This window comes from Hyla sarda, chromosome 5 (assembly GCF_029499605.1).
Source record: "Hyla sarda isolate aHylSar1 chromosome 5, aHylSar1.hap1, whole genome shotgun sequence".
Classification (NCBI taxonomy): domain Eukaryota; kingdom Metazoa; phylum Chordata; class Amphibia; order Anura; family Hylidae; genus Hyla; species Hyla sarda.
The window spans coordinates 183,053,522-183,073,781 of NC_079193.1; the positions used below are offsets into that span (position 1 = coordinate 183,053,522).

A 20,260-nucleotide genomic window follows, 5' to 3' on the forward strand; every position below is an offset into this window, starting at 1 on the left:
TCCATTTAATGTTAATAAAATGGTTAAAGAGGGCTTGTGGGGGAGTGTTTTTATGGAATAAAAAATTTTTAAACGTGTTTTTTTTATTTACTTGACAGGCTTAGTAGTGGAAGCTGTCTTATAGACGGAGTCCATTACTAAGCTTGGGCTAAGCGTTAGCCCCAAAAACAGCTAGCACTAACCCCCAATTATTACCCAAGTACTCACCGCCACAGGGGTTCTGGGAAGAGCCGGTACCAACAGGCCCAAAGCATTAAAAAAAATGGCGCTCTGGGCCTAGGCGGTAATAGGCTGACTTTATTTAGGCTGGGGAGGGCCAGTAGCAATGGTCCTTGCCCACCCTGGTAACATCAGGCTGTATCTGCTTGGCTGGTATTTGGCTGAAAATAAAAAAAGGGGGAACCATGTGCGTTTTTGTTTTTTATATTTAATTATTTATGCAAAAAAAACACAAGGTTCCCCCTATTTTTAAATACCAACCAAGCAGCAACAGCCTGATGTTACCAGGGTGTGCAAGGACCATTGTTACTGGCCCTCTCCAGCCTAAATAATGCCAGCCTGTTACCGCTTAGGCCCAGGAGTGCCATTTTTGACACTCCGGGCCTGTTGGTACCGACACACCTGTGGCGGTGGGTACCGGGGTAAGCGCTAGTTGTTTTTGTGGCTAACGCTAAGCCCAGGCTTAGTAATTGACTCCCTCTATAAGACGGCTTCCACTACTAAGCCTGTCAAGTAAATAAAAATTAAAAAAACACAACAATCCCCCAAAAGCCCTCGTTAACCATTTTATTAACATTAAACAAGAAAAAACGTTGGTCACCGAACTCCTCCGAATCTAAAGTAATCCACAGAATACACGGATCGGAAATGAGTAAAAAAAATAAAAAAAAAAAACTAATTTTTTTTTGTAAATTTATGGAAAAAAAGTGGTAAAAAATATTTAATAAACACATCGCACATTTTTGCTTACGTGTGCTAAATAAATTGGTATTCAAAAGTGATTTATTGTCTTTTGCTTATGTGAGACAAATTTATCAACCCCCTGTGTTAGTATGATAAATGTGTCATACATAAGCAAAACCATAGCAAAAAAAAAAAATGGCTACAGAACTTGCTTACAAAAGCAACAATGATAAATGTCTGCGAATATATATTTACTATAAGTTACACTGCGAAAAAAACGATACCCCAAAAGTCCCAACATTTTAATGAAAACCCAAATATTACAATTGCCTGCCTACTAAAGGTCCAAACCCGCTGTGTCCTTAACCATTTAAGGACACAGCCTGTTTTAGCCTTGAGGACACAGCCAATTTCCATTTTTGCGGTTTTGTTTTTTCATCCTAGCCTTTAATTTTTCCATCTAAAGACCAATATGAGGACTTTTTGCATGACCAATTTTACATTGTAATGACATTCATTTTACTATAAAATGTATGTCAAAACAAAAAAAAACATTTTTAGTAGAGGGGAAATGAAAAAGAAAACAGAAATTTTGCACAGAGCACCTTACAGTAAAAATGGCGTGTAATCTTTATTTTGTGGGATCATATAACTAAAACAATACCAAATTTATATAGATTTTATATATTTTTTTTATTCTTTATGTTAACTTTTTTTAAAACAAAATTATGCTTTAAGTTATCATATTGTGACTCCTATAACGTTTTTATTCTTCTGTATATATGTGACTATACAGAATTATTACTTATAATGTGATTATGTGATTTTTTTTCATGACTTTTCTGAGTAGCTCAATTTTGTTGATTATTGTATAGCTACATGAATCTATATTTGGCCATATTAATTTCTCCTCTGTGTGATGGGGTGCCTGCCATTAAAATACTTGCATAGGTAAATAACACACACACACATATATATATATATATATATATATATATATATATATATATGTAGGTACATATACATATATATCTCTGTGATAGGCAGTGTTATACATACTTTTCCCCCACACTGTAAGGATATTTATACATGCGGCTGTGGTTTCTTCTGTATATAGTGCTGTATGAGGGCTCATCACCTGTGGTTTTTATTGGTACCATATTTGAGACTTTTTGATTACTTTATATACATTTTTTTCTCACATATTATGTGACCAAAAATCTGCATTTCTGGCATATGTTTTTTTTTTTTTTTACGCTTATGATGTTCACCATGCCTGATCATAAATGTTATATATTATAATTTTAGACATTTCCATGCACGGGAAAACCAAATGTGTTTGTTTTTATTTTGTTAAATTTATTTTTTGTAAAATGGGTAAAGAAAGGTGATTTTTTTTTTTATTAAAACAGAGGGTTTTAAATTATTTGTAAAACTTTTTTTTGTATTTTATACTTACACTCCCCCCTCCCAGATATTGAGCTTTTTGGCTGTTTATATTATATATGGAGTCTTCCATCAGAGCAGTTCCGAAGTATACCGCTGACAGTAGACTGCAGTGTGTCCCACTGTACAGCCATATAGTGGGAAATGTCACTATAGGTTTTTGTTATGTTTTTTTTCTTTCTTTTTTGAGTCACATTTCTGCTCCACTACTTTGCCAGAGGCTTTATTAAAAGACAGGACAATTGTTTTACAGCATGAAATGACAAATTTCCAGGAACATCATTGGACGCACTGTGGAGACTATAGCAATTCCAACCTTTATAACAAATACAGTAAACATTTTCATAATGGATTAGGAGAAATGCACATACCTGATGGAAGCCCAGGTAGTCTAGTATAGTTGACGAAGCATAAAATATCATCCCTTCTGTACTCACAACGAGAGCAAATCCATTCAGTGACTAAGGAAGAAATAAGAGACGCATAGGTTAATTCCTATTTCCTAGTAAGAAGTTTTTTTTCCTTACATGTAATTGACAACATTCAGGCTGCTAATTATTATTGTAGATGTGGAATTTATGGCTTCTGGAAGTTCATGAATAGATACTTTTAAGTTTGGTCTCTTGGAACTGACAGAACACTTCTTTAATAAATGCCATGTGGAAGACATTCAGTACAATGGAGCAAGAGAACATGTCCGGCTACCATTTAAAGAAGCAATATTTGTTTGTCTGTGTAGTCCATCAAAGTTTATCTGGAAAACAAAAAATGTGTGGGAGAATAATTGGAGAGATTTTGCCCATAACAACCAAGATAGGATCATAGCTAAAATATGAAAGCTGAGCTGTGGTTGGGTGCTGTGGGCAAAATCTCTTCAGTGTTTCTCTCACACATTTTGACAAACTTAGTGTCACAATATATATATATATAATGCTGAAATAATTTGTGCCTTGTGTATATCTATTTTAGTTAATATGCCCCTTATTGGCTGTCTGTCATCTTGATTCCTTCTCATCTGGTTTACCTCATGCAGCCTTAATGTCCCTTGAAGTTTGCAGAGACAGAGTAAGGCTCCTTTCACACTATGAGTATTCATCCGTTATTAAACATCTGTTTTCTGTGTAAAAACGGATGTGTTATAAGGATGACATAACTGGTGCTAACGGCTGAATAATGTCCATCAAAATAACGGGCATATTCATCCATTAAGACCAGTTATAACAGCCTTCATGTACGGCTGTTTTAACACCTCTGCCTACAGACTCTCACAGCCGGGACTACTACTACTCCCATCATGGAACAGACTTGTTTCCATAATGGGAGTAGTAATTCCCTGGCTGCGGGAGTCTGCCGGTGGCTGGGGAGGCTACATTAGTGTTTGTACTACTACCCCCATCATTGAACAGACTATGTTCCATGATGGGGGTTGCAGTACAGGGGCTGAGGGATTGATCGCATTGGGTCTCACTTCTGAGGCCCCATGCGATCAGAAGTTATTAAGCAGGGGAGCTGGTGGCATGCTGCGCTCCCCTGTGATGTATTGTGTGTTTTTACTTTCATTTTTAAATCCCCCGTGGGGAGCCCTGAATGGCCAGTACCGAGGAGCCATTCAGGGCTCCCAGCTGGGTTTTTAAAATGAACATTGTGAGTGGCAGTGGGGGCCATGTATATTAAAAGCACTGTGGGGGGGGGGGCAAGATATATAGTGCTGCAGGGGTGGGCAGACATATAGCCTATATATTTAGCCCCCCAGCGCATTTATAATATGCCCCCGCAGTGCATTAATAAAGATATGACCCCTGCCAGCACATTTATAAATATATACCCCCCCCCACCAGTGCATTTATAAATATATATCCCCTCGTCATCACATTTATAATGTCCCCCCCGCCGTCACATTTATAATATGCCCCCCCGCCAGTGCATTTATAATGTGCCCCCGCCAGTGCATTTATAATGTGCCCCCCGCCAGCGCATTTATAATGTGCCCCCCACAGCGCATTTATAATGTTCCCCCCGCATTTCTCATATAATGCCACCGCAGCGCTGTATGAGAAAAGTATTTCATACATAGCGCTGCAGGGGCATATGTATATAGAAGCTCTGGGGGGGGGGGGGGGGCAGACATATAGCGTTATCTGCCCCCCCCCACAGCACTTCTATATACATATGCCACCGCAGTGCTATGAATGAAAAGTATTTCTATCAGCATCATCGGGCCGGCCGGCTGCTGATAGATATAGTTTTCACATACAGCGCTGCGGTGGCATGATATGAGAACCCTGCTGGGAGCCCTGTGTGGCTCCTCAGTACTGGCCATTCAGGGCTCCCTGCGGGGGATTTAAAAATGAAAGTAAGAACACACAATACATTGTTGCGGACCATGCCACCAGCTCCCCTGCTTAATAACTTCTTATCACATGGGGTCTCAGAAGTGAGACCCAGTGCAATCAATCCCTCAGCCCATGTACTACAACCCTCCATCATGGAACAGACTCTGTTCCATGATGGGGGTAGTAGTACAAACACTAATGTAGCCTCCCCAGTCACCGGCAGACTCACGCAGCCAGGGAATTACTACTCTCATCATGGAAAAAAGTCTGTTCCATGATGGGAGTAGTAGTAGTCCCTCAGCACTGCAGGAGTCTGCTGGTGTCACCTCTTCTGAGCATGCTCAGAAGTAATAACGGATATTATAAACCAGGTGCAAACAGATGACATAAAGGCTCATCCGTTTGCCATAGACTTCAATGTTAAAAATAACGACCGTTAATTTACATGTTTCTTGTGATGGAAGAAAAATTTGTGCATGCACCGTTTTTCTTCCATCACAAATATAGTCCGTTATTCATGACGGGCTATAACGGGTCATAACGGATAATCAAAAAATCCCATAGACTTAAATGGGATATTGTAACAAACGTCTAACATCCGTTTTTAAGGCTTTTCTAACAGATGTTTATAATGGATCTTTCAACGGAACAACTTTATAGCGTGAAAGGGACCTAATATGACATTCCACAGTTCTTAAGGCTGCACACACAGTTGTAAACTGCTCTTGCCCTGGGATCTGGGACATGTCCCCAGTCACAGTCACACCCTATGTGACCACTTCCGCATGCCCCTGCATACTTCATCTCCATTCAGGACATTTAACCTCCTTTTCCTAACATGGTAAGGGATCACACTGGTTGAACCCCACCTCTTAGCTAGTTATCTGCTATTCTGTGGATAGGAGGTAAATTAAAGGGGTATTGTTATTACCAAAAGGTATCATCTCATGCTAATAATGTAATACCAATAAAGATACATCTGCAGCAACTACAGATAGAATGTCATACTTGAATGATTACTAATTATTAGACAGAAATGCCAAATGTATAAAGGGGTAAACCCTGAGTTGTTGTAGATCTATGTTGAAGTAGAGCAATAAAAGTGTTACTTTTTAATGATCGGGCCCTGAATTTAACCTGGTGGTGTGGAAGTGTGCAGCTTGCTGGATAATACAAATCACAGAGGTCCAATAGGAAGGCTAACTGCGATTTAAGGGGAGAAGAGCAAAATCTACCCTCCAAAGTAAGTGTAACAAGAATACCTAAGAACAATGGGGTATATATTTTGGTTAAAACAATATTCTATGCTCTGGTATCTTGGATACTTGCTTTATTATGTTTTATATCAGTTAACTGTGGCTTGTATTTATATTTCATCTCATTCTCCATCCAAACTCTTCAGCCTGTCATTCATGAACAATCATATGCAACTTTTAGGAATATGAGATCATTCACATAATAATATGAATCACCAAACCACAATTGTTCATATTCCAGCTTTAATTTGAGAGAAAACAAATACTGAAAATGCTAACCATTTTCCATTTTTTTTTTGTCAGCTACAAAGCTGATTTCCCAAAGCTCAAACTGCACAAATACTGTAAATGTTTGACCACTTGTGTAGTCAAGAACAGAGTTGAGTCATATGTGGTTTAAAACTCTGCCAAGTGCCCAGAATCGGAACAGTTGTAGTGGTCTGTTCTGAGACCTCACAACAAATATGTGTGAGACATGTACCCAAGAAAAATGTCATGAATCAGATACTAGCAACAGCCAAGAAGAAAAATCACCCAGCGCAGATGTCAATTGGTTGGTCTCATTGGTTGAGATCTCTTCTAATGAGTTATATACAGTAAAATGTCAGCTACTATGACAAAATTTTTAAGGAACAAAATGTAAGTATGATTTTTTTTGCCAACATAACAGGCCCTTTAATGATAAACCTAAGTAATCGAGTTGATGAATTATGAGTTAGCATTTACCATTAGCATTTAGCACAACAATAGTGAAGTCCAAGGCTACGTAGATTGTAACACAGGGTTTGATTACTTTTTTTTTTTTATTTGCATAAAATGCTTACAAAAAAATCTTCATATTTTTAAAGTTGCAGGGGATTTTAGTGGAGTAGAAGTAGTTGTCTTGTTCATGCATCTTAACACATTTTAAGTCATATTAAAATGACAATTGGAGTCTGAGGATTTTAATGATGTCTTAACAAAAAAAAAACACAAAATGTAAAAAATGGCACATACCTATATGTTATTTGTGTAATCAGATGTTCCTAGAACAGGAAGCAGAATGTGGAAAATGCACCTAAGGTGTGATTCTGGTGTAATATATTGCCACAATCTTTTCAAAGTAAACTAAGAAGCTGGAGGAAGCTAAGGGGCAAAGGGCACAACCCTGTATTATAGTGAAAAGGAGGTCTTATCATCTATGGATAATATATTTTGCCCTATCTTTATGATAAAACATATTTTGTGCACATTTACCTTAAAATGAGTGAAACAGAGAGATTTTGGATATAAGATATATATAATATATTTATGTCTCCATCATAGTTTCACATGGCAGAATATCTCCACTCAGTTATGCCACACAGCTACATGCATAGTACATAGTGTCTGTTGTACTCATATCTTTGTTGAATTGCACCTTGTATTTAGGGAAGAAATGATCTGCTCTTCATATTCTATAGAGCTGGACATGCTGAAGCCCAGATATCCTGAGTGGAGTGGGCTTGGAATGGAATTTACAAAGTGGCGGAGAGATTACTGTAGCGCTGAGAAGGACAGATTCCTGTGTGAATGATGCATGTGTGTAGTATGTGATTGGCATGTTTGCACTATACCTATAGCTTCTGAGTGGCTCAAGTGCCGCATGTGTCTTTTACTGTATGTAGAAGGTACAGGTGTCCTATATGTGAGTGGTGCTTGTTCAGGAAATGTCCAGTGATATGTTTGGCATGTTTCCTATTTGTGAGTGGCAAATGTAGCCCATGTGTGTCATTCTGTGTTGTCATGCTGACATTACAGAAAGGTGTGCCCACAAACACTCATAGGGATCCTTTGCTGTCATTATCCACCACTGTCGCTAATACTATGTGTACATTGGCAAAAACCTTGCCCACGTGCAGTGCTGTGCTGCGGTCAGTGCTTTCAATGGTAGTGTGAAAAAAAATGCGGGAAAAAAAATGACATGTCACTTCTTTTTCCAGTATCACTTCATACACCAGAAAAAAAATGAACAGAAAGGCCCATGAAAACAAAAATGGTACCAATAAAAACCTACAGATCACAGTGCAAAAAAAAATTCTCTACTACAGCTATAATAAAAGTGTTATAGGGGTCATAAGAGGACAATTTTAAGCATACTATAAAACAACTATTATTTTTATAGTAAAGTAGTAACATTAGACAAATCTAAAGGGGTATTGTTCTAATTGTGTTGGCTTACAACATAAAAATAATGTCAGTTTTACTGTGAAACGCACTGCATAGAACCAAACCCCCCTAAATTTGCAGAATTGTTTTTTTTTCAAATTTTGCCCAACAAATAATTTTTTTTTGCCTCTCCATAGATTTTGTGGTAAAATAATTAAATGCATTACAAATTACAATTGGTCCCACATAAAATAAATCCTCACACAGCCTTGTAGATGAAAAATTTTAAATGACGACGAGGAAAAAAAAATTAACTCAAAAATCAAAATCAAAACAAGGCTGCGTCATTAAAGCATTAATGTAAAAAAATGTATTTGAACTTATGTTTCTCCTCTGTTATCACTGTTACCAATTAAAGACATAAATGTCATTTATCATATATAAAAAAAACATATCAATATGTGGCAAAGATGTGGAAACATGCACAATTTATTAACTCATTACTTTCAGTCAATCACCCTGCATTTCTTTCTTATGACAGTATTTTGCAAATTAAGAATTGACCTATTTGAGCTTTTAGACCATAATTTCCAGATTCACAGTTACTATTATTTGTGATATTGTATATTGTTGTAGGTTTTGGTTTTAATCCTGTAAAATGGAAGAGTGGAATTTAAACCATATCTTTTGCCACTTTTCTAGACAAAACAGAATTATGAGCTCATACAAAGAATAGTGTATGTCTATGGAATGTAAATAATGTTTCCATTAGGGATGTCTCAGGATCTAATGAGCAGTGAAAGTAAATATGAAGGGATTATAATCACTACTTTAATGAAGACTGAAATCATTAATGCCAAGCTTAGCTTTAAACTCCAGACTAAAATGACAGCATAAGGGAATGATGCAGTTCCATAAGAATGGCTGGAGATTAAGGAACTTTTCTGAAAGTTTTTTCTTTACTATGTATTTTTTATAATTTTGTACAGTAACTGAAATATCCAGATAAAGATATACCAATATAAATCATACACAGAATACATCATGATAAAATATAGTTTGTAATATAATTCATATTATAATTGTGATTAAGATTTTGTATCTAAACTTTCCTATCTAAACTCTCTCCAGAAAGTACAGAGTATCCCATTCAACTTGGGAAGTGGCTTAAAAAGGTTATGGTTATCTTAATTGTAAAATGATTTTATACTTTTTGTGTTAATGTATTTGGAAAATACCAATAGCGTCACTCACAAATAATAGAATGTGTTTTTTAGGGTGCGTTCACACGCTAGTAGCTAGCAGTGAGTTTCCCGCTGTGGGAAACCCGCTGCGAGTTACGCTACCATTGATTTAAATGGGTCCGAGGACAGTCCGCAATAGTGTCAGATTTGCGAACTGTCTGTGGATCCATTCAAATCAATTGTAGCGTAACTTGCAGTAGGTTTCCCGCAGCATGAAACCCGCTGCTAGTAATAGCGTGTGAACGCACCCTTAGTCTATATGTCAGTATTGGTGAACTTAACATGTTTTAGGTTTAAAAACTATACAGGTCTATCAACGTATAATACTACACTGATAGTCCAGAGAAAGCCTCTATGAAGGAGATGCCCCATATAAGGGAGAAATATTTCCTCTTTATGGCAATAACGTATGTGTGAATCAACATCTCATCCCAAGATAACTTCATATTTATATATAAAGAAGGCAATGCATAGAGTAAAATATATGTAACTATATACAACTACAATGGGGATCAAAAGTTTGGGCACCCCAGGTAAAAATTTGTATTAATGTGCATAAAGAAGCCAAAGAAAGATGGGAAAATCTCCAAAATGCATCAAATTACAAATTAGACATTCGTATAATATGTCAACAACAGTTAGATTTTATTTCCATCATTTACACTTTCAAAATAACAGAAAACAAAAAAATGTCATCTGCAAAAGTTTGGGCACCCTGCAGAGTTAATTTCTTGTACTGCCCCCTTTGGCAAGTATCACAGCTTGTAAAAGCTTTTTGTAGACAGCCAAGAGTCTTTCAATTCTTGTTTGAGGTATCTTTGCCCATTCTTCCTTACAAAAGTCTTCCAGTTCTTTGAGATTCCTGGGCTGTCTGTCACACACTGCTCTATTAAGGTCTATCCATAGATTTTCAATTATATTGAGGTCAGGAGATTGTGAAGGCCATGGCAAAACCTTCAGTTTACGCCTCTTGATGTAATCCCCTGTGGATTTCGAGGTGTGTTTAGGATCATTATCCATTTGTAGAAGCCATCCTCTCTTTAACTTCTGCTTTTTCACAGATGGCATCAAGTTAGCATCCAAAATTTGCTGAAATTTTATTGAATCCATTTTTCCTTCTACTCGTGAGATGTTCCCTGTGCCACTGGCTGCAATACAACCCCAAAGCATGATTGATCCCCCCCATACTTAACAGTTGGACATAGGTTCTTTTCATTAAATTCTGTTCCCCTTCTTCTCCAAACGTACCTTTGCTCATTCCGGCCAAAAAGTTAAATTTTAACCTCATCGGTCCACAGAACTTGTTTCCAAAATGCATCAGGCTTGTCTATATGCTCCTTTGCAAAGTTCAAATTCTGATTTTTGTGGTGAGGACGTAGAAGAGGTTTTCTTCTGATGACTCTTCCATGAAGACCATATTTGTACAAGTATCTCTTTATAGTGGAATAGTGTACCACAACTCCAGTGTCTGCCAGATCTTTCTGGAGGGATTGTGCAGTCAAACGTAGGTTTTGAATTGTTTTTCTCACAATCCTGCAAGCTGTTCTGTCATATTTTTCTTGGTCTTCCAGATCTTGCTTTAACTTCCACTGTTCCTGATGACTGCCATTTCTTAATTACATTCCTAACAGAGGATATTGACATCTAAAAATCTTTTGCTATCTTCTTATAGCCTTCTCCAGCATTGTGAGCGTCAACTATTTTCAGTTTCAGATTTCTAGACAACTGCTTAGGAGAACCCATGGTGCTGATTGTTAGGGCAAGGTCAGTTGAGTCTGGGCATTTAAAACCTTTGAGATTGACATCACCTGGTCATAATAATGATATGATAATGATAATGATTGAGAACAATCCATGACACTGGCAGGTCTTAGCTTTGCAAAGGGGGCAGTGCATGCTATAAATTCTGCAGGGTGCGCAAACTTTTGCAGACGCCATTTTTTTGTTTTCTGTTATTTTGAAAGTGTAAATGATGGAAATAAAATCTAACTTTTGTTGACATGTTATAAGAATGTCTAATCTGTAATTTGATGCCTTTTGGAGATTTTTTTTCTATCTTTCCTTGACTTCTTTATGCACATTAATACAAATTTTTACCTGGGGTGCCCAAACTTTTGATCCCCACTGTATTTAAGATGGGAAATACAGTGAAACCTTTCCAAAAAACACCTCTTTGAGAAGACCACCTATGTCCAGACCAGATTTAATGTAATAGATTTTGAGTCTACCATTAATAATACCTTCTTTAAAAAGACCACCCTCTAAAAGACCTTTTTATATGAAATTTTGAGTGGTCTTCTCAAAGAAGTTTCGCTGTTTATCACAGTATCCCCTAATTAGGGAAAAGCAGGAAACCTTCTTCTGAAGACTGAACATCTAGCACATAAAAACTGTATGTGCCCCCCACCCCCAGTTAGGCCCCACTTTTCTATAAATATATACAGTGGGGCAAATTAGTATTTAGTCCTCACCTATGAGAGACATAATGAGAAAAAAAAATCCATTAAATCACATTGTTTGATTTTTAAGGAATTTGGCCGACATTTATCATTGTCTTTAGACAGTTTTTTGTGTCTAGAAAAGGTTTACACATTTCTGCTGATTTTGAGTTGCAATCCACTGATTTTGAGAATACACATGATATGGAAGGGTTTTATGAACTGCGCCTTTTTGTGAAAAGGTGCAAAAAAGGCGCAAAGCCAATGAAAAGTCTCTAAAACTACACCAGCTGAGAATTAGCTTAGCTTTTTGGTGTATGTGAAGAGAGAGATTTCAGAAAATGTGTACCTGCACAAAATGTATCAAATACTCTGTGACCATTTAATAAATTTGGTGCTCCTTCACATTACCAGCACACAAAACAATGGTGTAAAAAAATGCTTAATTTACACCTACAATGATAAATGCCGGCCTTTATTTGCTAATTATGGTGGAAAATAAGCATTTGGTCAATAACAAACGTTCATCTCAATACTTTGTTATATACCCTTTGTTGGCAATGACAGAGGTCAAACGTTTTCTGTAAGTCTTCACAAGGTTTTAACACACTGTTGCTGGTAATTTGGCTCATTCCTCCGTGCAGATCTCCTCTAGAGCAGTGATGTTTTGGGGCTCTTGCTGGGCAACACAGACTTTCAACTCCCTCCAAAGGTTTTCTATGGGGTAGATATCTGGAGAGTGGCTAGGCCACTCCAGGACCTTGAAATGCTTCTTATGAAGCCACTCCTTCATTGCCCGGGCGGTGTGTTTGGGATCACTGTCATGCTGAAAGACCCAGCCACGTTTCATCTTCAATGCCCTTGCCAATGGAAGGAGGTTTTCACTCAAAATCTCACGATACATGGCCCCATTCATTCTTTCCTTTACACGGATCATTCGTCCTGGTCCCTTTGCTGAAAAATAGCCCCAAAGCATGACGTTTCCACCCCCATGCTTCACATTAGGTATGGCATTCTTTCTCCTCCAAACACGACGAGTTGAGTTTTTACCAAAAAGTTCTACTTTGGTTTCATCTGATCATATGCCATTCTCCCAATACTCTTTTGGATCATCCAAATGCTCTCTAGCAAATTCAGACGAGCCCGGACATGTACTTACCGGCTTAAGCAGGGGGACACGTCTGGCACTGTATGATTAGAGTCATTGTCAGCGTAGTGTGTTACTGATGGAAGCCTTTGTTACTTTTGTCCCAGCTCTCTGATGGTCATTCACTAGGTAACCCCCCCACCCCGTGTGATTCTGGGATTTTTGCTCACCGTTCTTGTGATCATTTTGACACCACGGGGTGAGATCTTGCGTGGAGCCCCAGATCGAGGGAGATTATCAGTGGTCTTGTATGTCTTCCATTTTATAATAATTGCTCCCACAGTTGATTTCTTCACACCAAGCTGCTTGCCTATTGCAGATTCAGTCTTCCCAGCCTGGTGCAGTTCTACAATTTTGTTTCTGGTGTCCTTCGACAACTCTTTGATCTTGGCCATAGTGGAGTACGGCGTGTGACTGTTTGAGGTTGTGGACAGATGTCTTTTATATTGATAACAAGTTCAAACAGGTGCCATTAATACAGGTAACGAGTGGAGGACAGAGAAGACTCTTAAAGAAGAAGTTACAGGTCTTTGAGAGCCAGAAATCTTGCTTGTTTGTATGTGACCAAATACTTATTTTCCAACATAATTTGCAAATAAATTCTTTAAAAATCAAACAATGTGATTTTCTCATTATGTCTCATAGTTGAGGTATACCTATGATGAAACTTATAGTCCTCTCTCATCTTTTTAAGTGGGAGAACTTGCACAATTGGTGGCTGACTAAATACTTTTTTGCCCCACTGTACATAGTTTAAAGAGCTATAAAAAGACATACTGTATGTCTGTTCAGTTCAGCTATTACCATATAGTGTTGAACTATAGCAAGGGTCTCAAACTCTCAGCCCACGGGCCAATTGCGGGCCATGGAATGAAATTTTGCGTCCCACACCAGTGATCTGGAATTTGTATCGCTCGACGCCCGGGACATGCAGTTCCAGGCGCTGGGCAGGTGATTTCTTCAGGCATTTAGCCCTGCTTCGGGAAACACTGCTACATGGGCCGGTGCACATATGATGGGGCAACCAGTCTTGCCCCGTCACTAAACTTCTACATACATCTGCCTGCCGGAACTTCCTGGCAGAGGTGAATCTGTGCTACGGCTACCTAATGTGGGGAATCTGTGCTAAGGCTACCTAATGTGGGGAATCTGTGCTAAGGCTACCTAATGTGGGGAAACTGTGCTAAGGCTACCTAATGTGGGGAAACTGTGCTAAGGCTACCTAATGTGGGGAATCTGTGCTAAGGCTACCTAATGTGGGGAAACTGTGCTGCGCTACCTAATGTGGGGAAACTGTGCTAAGGCTACCTAATGTGAGGAAACTGCTACGGTGAGTTCCAGAGTCTCACTGCTATTACAGTAAAGAAACCCCATTCTATGCTGGTGTAGAAACATTTTTCTTCTAGGCGTAGAGGATGCCCCCTTGTTATAGATATAGTCCTGGGTTTAAAGAGATAATGCACGTGATCTCGTAATTGCCCCCTCATATATTTATACAAAGGTATTAAGTCACCCCTAAGCGTTTGTTGTGCTCTTCTTGACAGTGAGTTTGGCTGGAGTGTCTGTTTCCAGTTTTGCTGTTTTTCTCAATGTTATTACACATTTTATTGTTTTCCCTGCAGTTCTAATGCTCCTTCACTGCCATCTTGTTTTAAAAGCTTACATCTTTCCTTTCTATTTATTGCCCCCATTACATTTTTGTTTAACCAAACAGTTTTTTTCCATGTTCCTGAACATTTAATGCTGATAAGGTATGTACCTCTCAGTTAGAATTTAAGATACTTTTAAAAATATCCCATTTTGTGTCTGTATTTTTGTTTTTGATGACACTATCCCATTCTATGATGTTAAGGGTTTCTCTAAACTGATCAAACTTTGCCTACCTGAAGTTTAGTGTTTTTGTGGCTCCTCTACAGAACACCTACTGAAGGACAATATAAAATGTATTATATTTAGTGTTGCTCGCGAATATTCGCAATTCGAATTTTATTCGCGAATATCGCATATTCGCGAATATAGCGCTATATATTCGTAATTACGAATATTCGTTTTTTTATTTTTTTTTATATATATTTTTTTTTCACAGTACACATCACAGTGATCATCCCTCTCTGCTTCCAGCTTATGTGGTGTAAGAAGGCTCTAATACTACTGTGTGAGACTGGTGTGCGAATTTTCGCATATGTTAATTTTTGTATATACAAATTTTCGCATATGTAAATCTTCGCATGCGCGAATATTCGCAAATGCGAAAATAAAACAAGACTATTACGAATATGCGAATATTCGCGAATATGACGAATATTCGTCCATATATTCGCGAATATTCGCAAATTCGAATATGGCCTATGCCGCTCAACACTAATTATATTGTGGTCACTATTTCCTAGGCGTCGTCCAATTTAAATATTAGTTACTTTGTCAGGTCTGTTGGTTAATAATTATTTTTAGCCATAGACAAAAACCAGTTTCCTTTATGAGATCCACTGGTCTCAGTTTCCCAGTTTAGTTAACAACCTAATTGTGGCGTGCTGCCTTATGTATCTGCCTCAATAATGGACTATCCGCTTCTTCTATTATATTTGGCAGCTTTTAGGAAACACCTAGAAGTATTTTATTATTTTACTTTCTATATATTTCCACCTATAGGGGCTCTACATTGTTATTTCCCTTATATCTATCTATCTATCTATCTATCTCTTCCCTACAACTACATTTGCAATACTAAATAGGTCAGCAGTTAAAAGTAAAACAATAACCCCCTTACATATTGGATCAATGAGGTTTCAGCTTATCAAATTTGTATGACTTGTTTACATTTGTTTGTGTTATTTCATAACTTTGCTTTCTGCTAGTTTCCTATCACAACTTAATTTTACTATTATCTTTTATCTTTATTGGTATTCTGTCTACATTGTAAAGAATTCCCACATCTGTTCATTGTTTCCTCCTTTTATCTCTAGCACACTTTAAGATTTCTGAAATAAGATCTGACATTGTATGTGGTGTGTCTAAACAGAGTGCTTGGAAAACAACATTTGACCCAACATTTCTTTCATATTAATCTATAGAGAACACTATATTGTCTTGGGTCACAGCATGGAGATATAAGTGAAAAAAACACCAAAAACTTTTCCATGCCTAATTATATGGTCAGGAGTACAGAAGTAACTAGATTATGCAATTATAACAAAGCGGTAAAAAAAAAAAAAAAATGTTTTTCTTAACGTGTACTTAAAATTCCTAAAATTAAATTCCTGTAACTTCTTATTTTGTAAATAGAAACAATGACTTTCCTTGTAAGTCTTAGATTACATTTGCATTTAAAATGTATATCCAATTATGAATAGTCACGAAGACCTGCACCTGCTCCTTATGCTCAACACAATTAAATTTACCATCTAAAGCATGTACACATATGTCCCTTGGTACATTGGTGATATTTCCTTGTTAACCTTGTGAATCAGAATAGCTGCACAATGTTTTTACTACAAGGTCTCTACTGTCACGCTCTCTTCCTCTAAGTAAACCTCACAATTAAAAACATTTATAACTTTTATGACCCAGTCCAATACTGAGACCCACCATTCATTATTCCAAAAATTCTGCTTGGTTGTAGTTTATATGCACTCTTAGTAATAATACAGTATAATTGATGTCTACAGTGTCTTGACACAGTATTAAAAAAAAGCTTAACTTAAAGGGGTTATCCAGGAATAGAAAAGTGCTTATTTCTTCCAAAAGCAGCTCCACACCTGTTCTCAGGTTGTAGGTGGTATTACAACTTGGCTCCATTTACTTCAAAGGAACTGAGATGCAATACCACACACAACATGAGGATAGGAGTGGTGTTGTTTTTGAATAAAATCAGCTCTGTTTTATAATCCTGGATCACCTGTTTAACTTTTATTTTTGTAAAATGACTTTATGCTCTATAAATATATTGATTAATTAGCTAATACAGAATAGACATCTGTTTAGGGAGGGAGGGGGAAGGGAACAAATCATCAAATTTTACGCTATATAACGCTTGGCAAAGCGTTATATAGGGTAAAATCTTTATCCTAATCATCCCCGGGGGACGCTCCTGCCCCCAGGGATGGTGAAGATATGAACTATGGGAGAATTTAATAAATATTAAGATATGAACAAGTCCCTGCCGGCCGCAAAAGTAGTCCCCTGGGCAGGGAGCTCCTCTTACCAGGTCCCATTACTTCGTCCGGCAGTGACGCACCCTCGGCTTGATTGATGGGCCGTGTCATTGCTCTGCTCACTGAACAGATGGATAAGAGTGATGACGTGGCCCGTCAATCAAGCCAAGGGGGCATTGATGCCAACGAAGTAACAGGTGTAGGCAAGAGGAGCTCCCCGCCCAGAGGACTACTTGCGGCCCTGGCGGGGAATAGTTTATAACTTCATATATTTACCATCCCTGGGGGCAGGAGCGCCCCCCGGGGATGGTGAAGATAAAGATTTTACCCTATATAACGCTTTGCCAAGCGTTATATAGGGTAAAATCTGATGAATGGTTTACTTTAAATCAGTTTGAAGGTGTAATTCTGTCCCGTTGTCACTTCAAATAAAAAAAAAAAGCTAGCCTCTTAAAAACTTACAATGGCCATCTTAGTCTTTGCCTAAAGTTATTTTTCCCAAAATATGTGATAAAACAATATTAAAACATGTTTAAAAAACTAGTATTCTATTTAAAAATCTTCCTGCATGCACCACAGAACTAGAGTTGTTATCTAGTATATCAGATGCCTGGTGTGGTGAATTGGTCAATATTGACATTGATCATCCATGATAGTCTAGGGCGGTTATGGGTTTTGGGTTAACATCTAATATCCCTAGAGGACTAGGTAGTTAAGATAGCAATGAATAGGATACTGTATAATATTAAAATGATGTTGCTCATTCTACTGTTTATCATCAGATATATGTAAATATTATTACATGAAACCATTATTAGAAACAAAAAATGTTTGAAAGAGGACCTGTAGCCAACCTCCAAAAAATGAGATTTTATAATCACTCCTTTTTACAGTTTCTTGAAACACCTTCCCATGTGGGTTTATAGATCCAAGGCTGTTGACTCTATTGGGATACACTATATGCTGACATAGATATTACTCTCTAAGTGTAACTACATTTGGTAAGCACAACTATAATTTTTCCGTTTGCATTACCCACTAATAGTAGTAGGATCCTTCTGTATCTATTTTATTTTTATTTCAGCAATAGCACAACACTTTTTTTTGTTGGATATAGGTCCTCCTTAAAGGGAGTGTGTAATAAGAAAATGGTCTATTGGTTAAATTAATTTTTCAACACATTTTATAAGAATTTGTGGTGTTTTTTTTTGTCTCGTTTTTATTATTACTATCCATATTAAAGTGTCTCTCTCATGAAGCAATCTTTTTATATATTAAAGAAAAAGCCCCACTGAACAACTTTTTAATTGCTTTTATTTAATTTTTTTTCCTCCTTTCATGTTTTTTTTAACTTTAAAAACTTCTCCACTAGGGGTCTCCCTAGCAATCCTGTCAGCAAGCATTTCGGACTCAGTGAGTGAGTCTGAAATCAGTTCAGCACAGCTCCCTGCCTGTCAGCAGGAGGGAGGGATTATCTCGCTCTCTCCACGAACCGTTGCTATGACAACCTCCTGTGCACTCTGCCTTGAATTGAGCTACAGAAGAGCATAGAAAAAAGGTATTTTTAGGGGGTATTAAAGCAAAATAAATGCAGGGATAGAGTTGGTCAGAGTCAGGGACAGATGGGAAAGGGGATTAGAGAAAGTTTAGATGGTGATAGGTACTCTTTTAAAAAGGCACTTTTTACACTGACCACTAAGCCCCCAGGATAGGCTGACACTTATTGTATAGATCACTCACCCAATTATGATCATAGGCAGGATTCCAATGAATGATAACACCCATAAATTACAGGCAGATAACACAAGATCTACCATACACAATTAGTGATCACTGTTCACCTCATCCGTCTCCCTGTACAATGACCTCTGCCTCAAAACATGCCTAAGACAATTTCCCATAGAAGTTAAGGAGTCATCTTAAAAGGGTGGTGTATGGGTACTAGGAACCCCCCCTTTATTTGAGAATCTGAGGAACATAGGGGCATATTGTATTAAGCCAATGAATTACCCCATTAATATTTAATAATAATTGTATTTATTGTGTTAACATGGGACATGTTTGCAAAGGTTTATACAATAAAATATTTTGGTTTTATTTATTTATTTAATAAAATTAATTTTGCACCAAAGGTTTGTGATGGAAATGCCTCATTTCAATTTATTGCAATTCTAAATTTCATTTATGTGATGGCAGATCACTTTGTATGATAATATGTGTTCAGATTTGTCAGAAATGTAGAAATGCTTTGAAGGCAAACGCACATCCCTGCATCACAATAAAATGATATATAACATCTATTTTACTCCAGCACTGCCATGTCCATACAGAGAGGTCTTGACCATTTCTTATCCATATCTTAACCATTTCTCAAATCCCATACCATTAGAATAATGCAGTAATAACTTCAAAGACACTTTACACAGAACCATGGCTAAATAAAAAAAATCCCAAAAGATATTTTGGCTTATTAGTTTTGGAATGATGAAAAACAAGCCGTCTGCTCTTTCCCTGGAGATGGGCTGCTATGGTTACTGCTGTTTAAAAGAGGAACCCAACAAGCAGGCCTTGATGTGAACAGCCGTGTAAGTCACTAAGATCACACAAAACCCAGGCAGCGACATTTTCAGGGTCAGTGGACTTTCAAGTGAAGCTTCTTTCAGTTTATGCATCATGCACAGGGTGGGGCACATACTTTCATTTGGGAGTCAAGCAAGTAAACAACAAACAACATCCCAATAACATTTTAAAGTTTTCTGATTTTTACTGGTTAAACATATAATAAAATATTAACAAACAGATTCAGATCCTTCAGCAGGTTAAATCCATGAGCATATTCCTCTAGAATAAAACTTTAAAGGGGTACTCTGCTGAAAACATCTTATCCCCTATCCGCTGCTTGGCTCCTATTCCCTTTTAGAGGGGTACTCCAGTGAAAAAAAAATGTTTGCAAATCAACTGGTCCTAGAAAGTTATAGACAGGCATTTATCAAGCGATTTAGTTACATTTGTTTTACTAAAAATGTCGCACAAACGTCGCACCTGCGACTACGCAATTTTTCGTGCAACATTTTGACTGGAAAGCGAGAAAAGCAAGTGTTCCAAAACTTAACTACGTAGTAATAATTTTAAAATGGACTACGGGTAGTCAGGTATTTATTAACTGTGACACTCGCAACTGCGCAACAAGGTTAAAAATTGACTAAATTTACTCC

The 20,260-nt window shown here is 37.5% G+C and overlaps 1 protein-coding gene across 14 annotated transcripts in view; it reads right to left on the reverse strand.

The window, feature by feature from the left end:
- The window catches only part of AHRR (aryl hydrocarbon receptor repressor), a 383,059-nt gene that overhangs the window by 96,968 nt on the left and 265,831 nt on the right, over positions 1 to 20,260 (reverse strand). For 13 of the 14 annotated variants that reach the window (XM_056520832.1, XM_056520829.1, XM_056520833.1 and 10 more), the window contains one exon: positions 2,721 to 2,810. In XM_056520832.1, coding sequence (XP_056376807.1) covers positions 2,721 to 2,810 — 90 coding nt within the window. Of the gene's footprint in view, positions 1 to 2,720; positions 2,811 to 20,260 lie in introns of those variants that run through there. The other variant, XM_056520843.1, reaches the window with a different exon arrangement.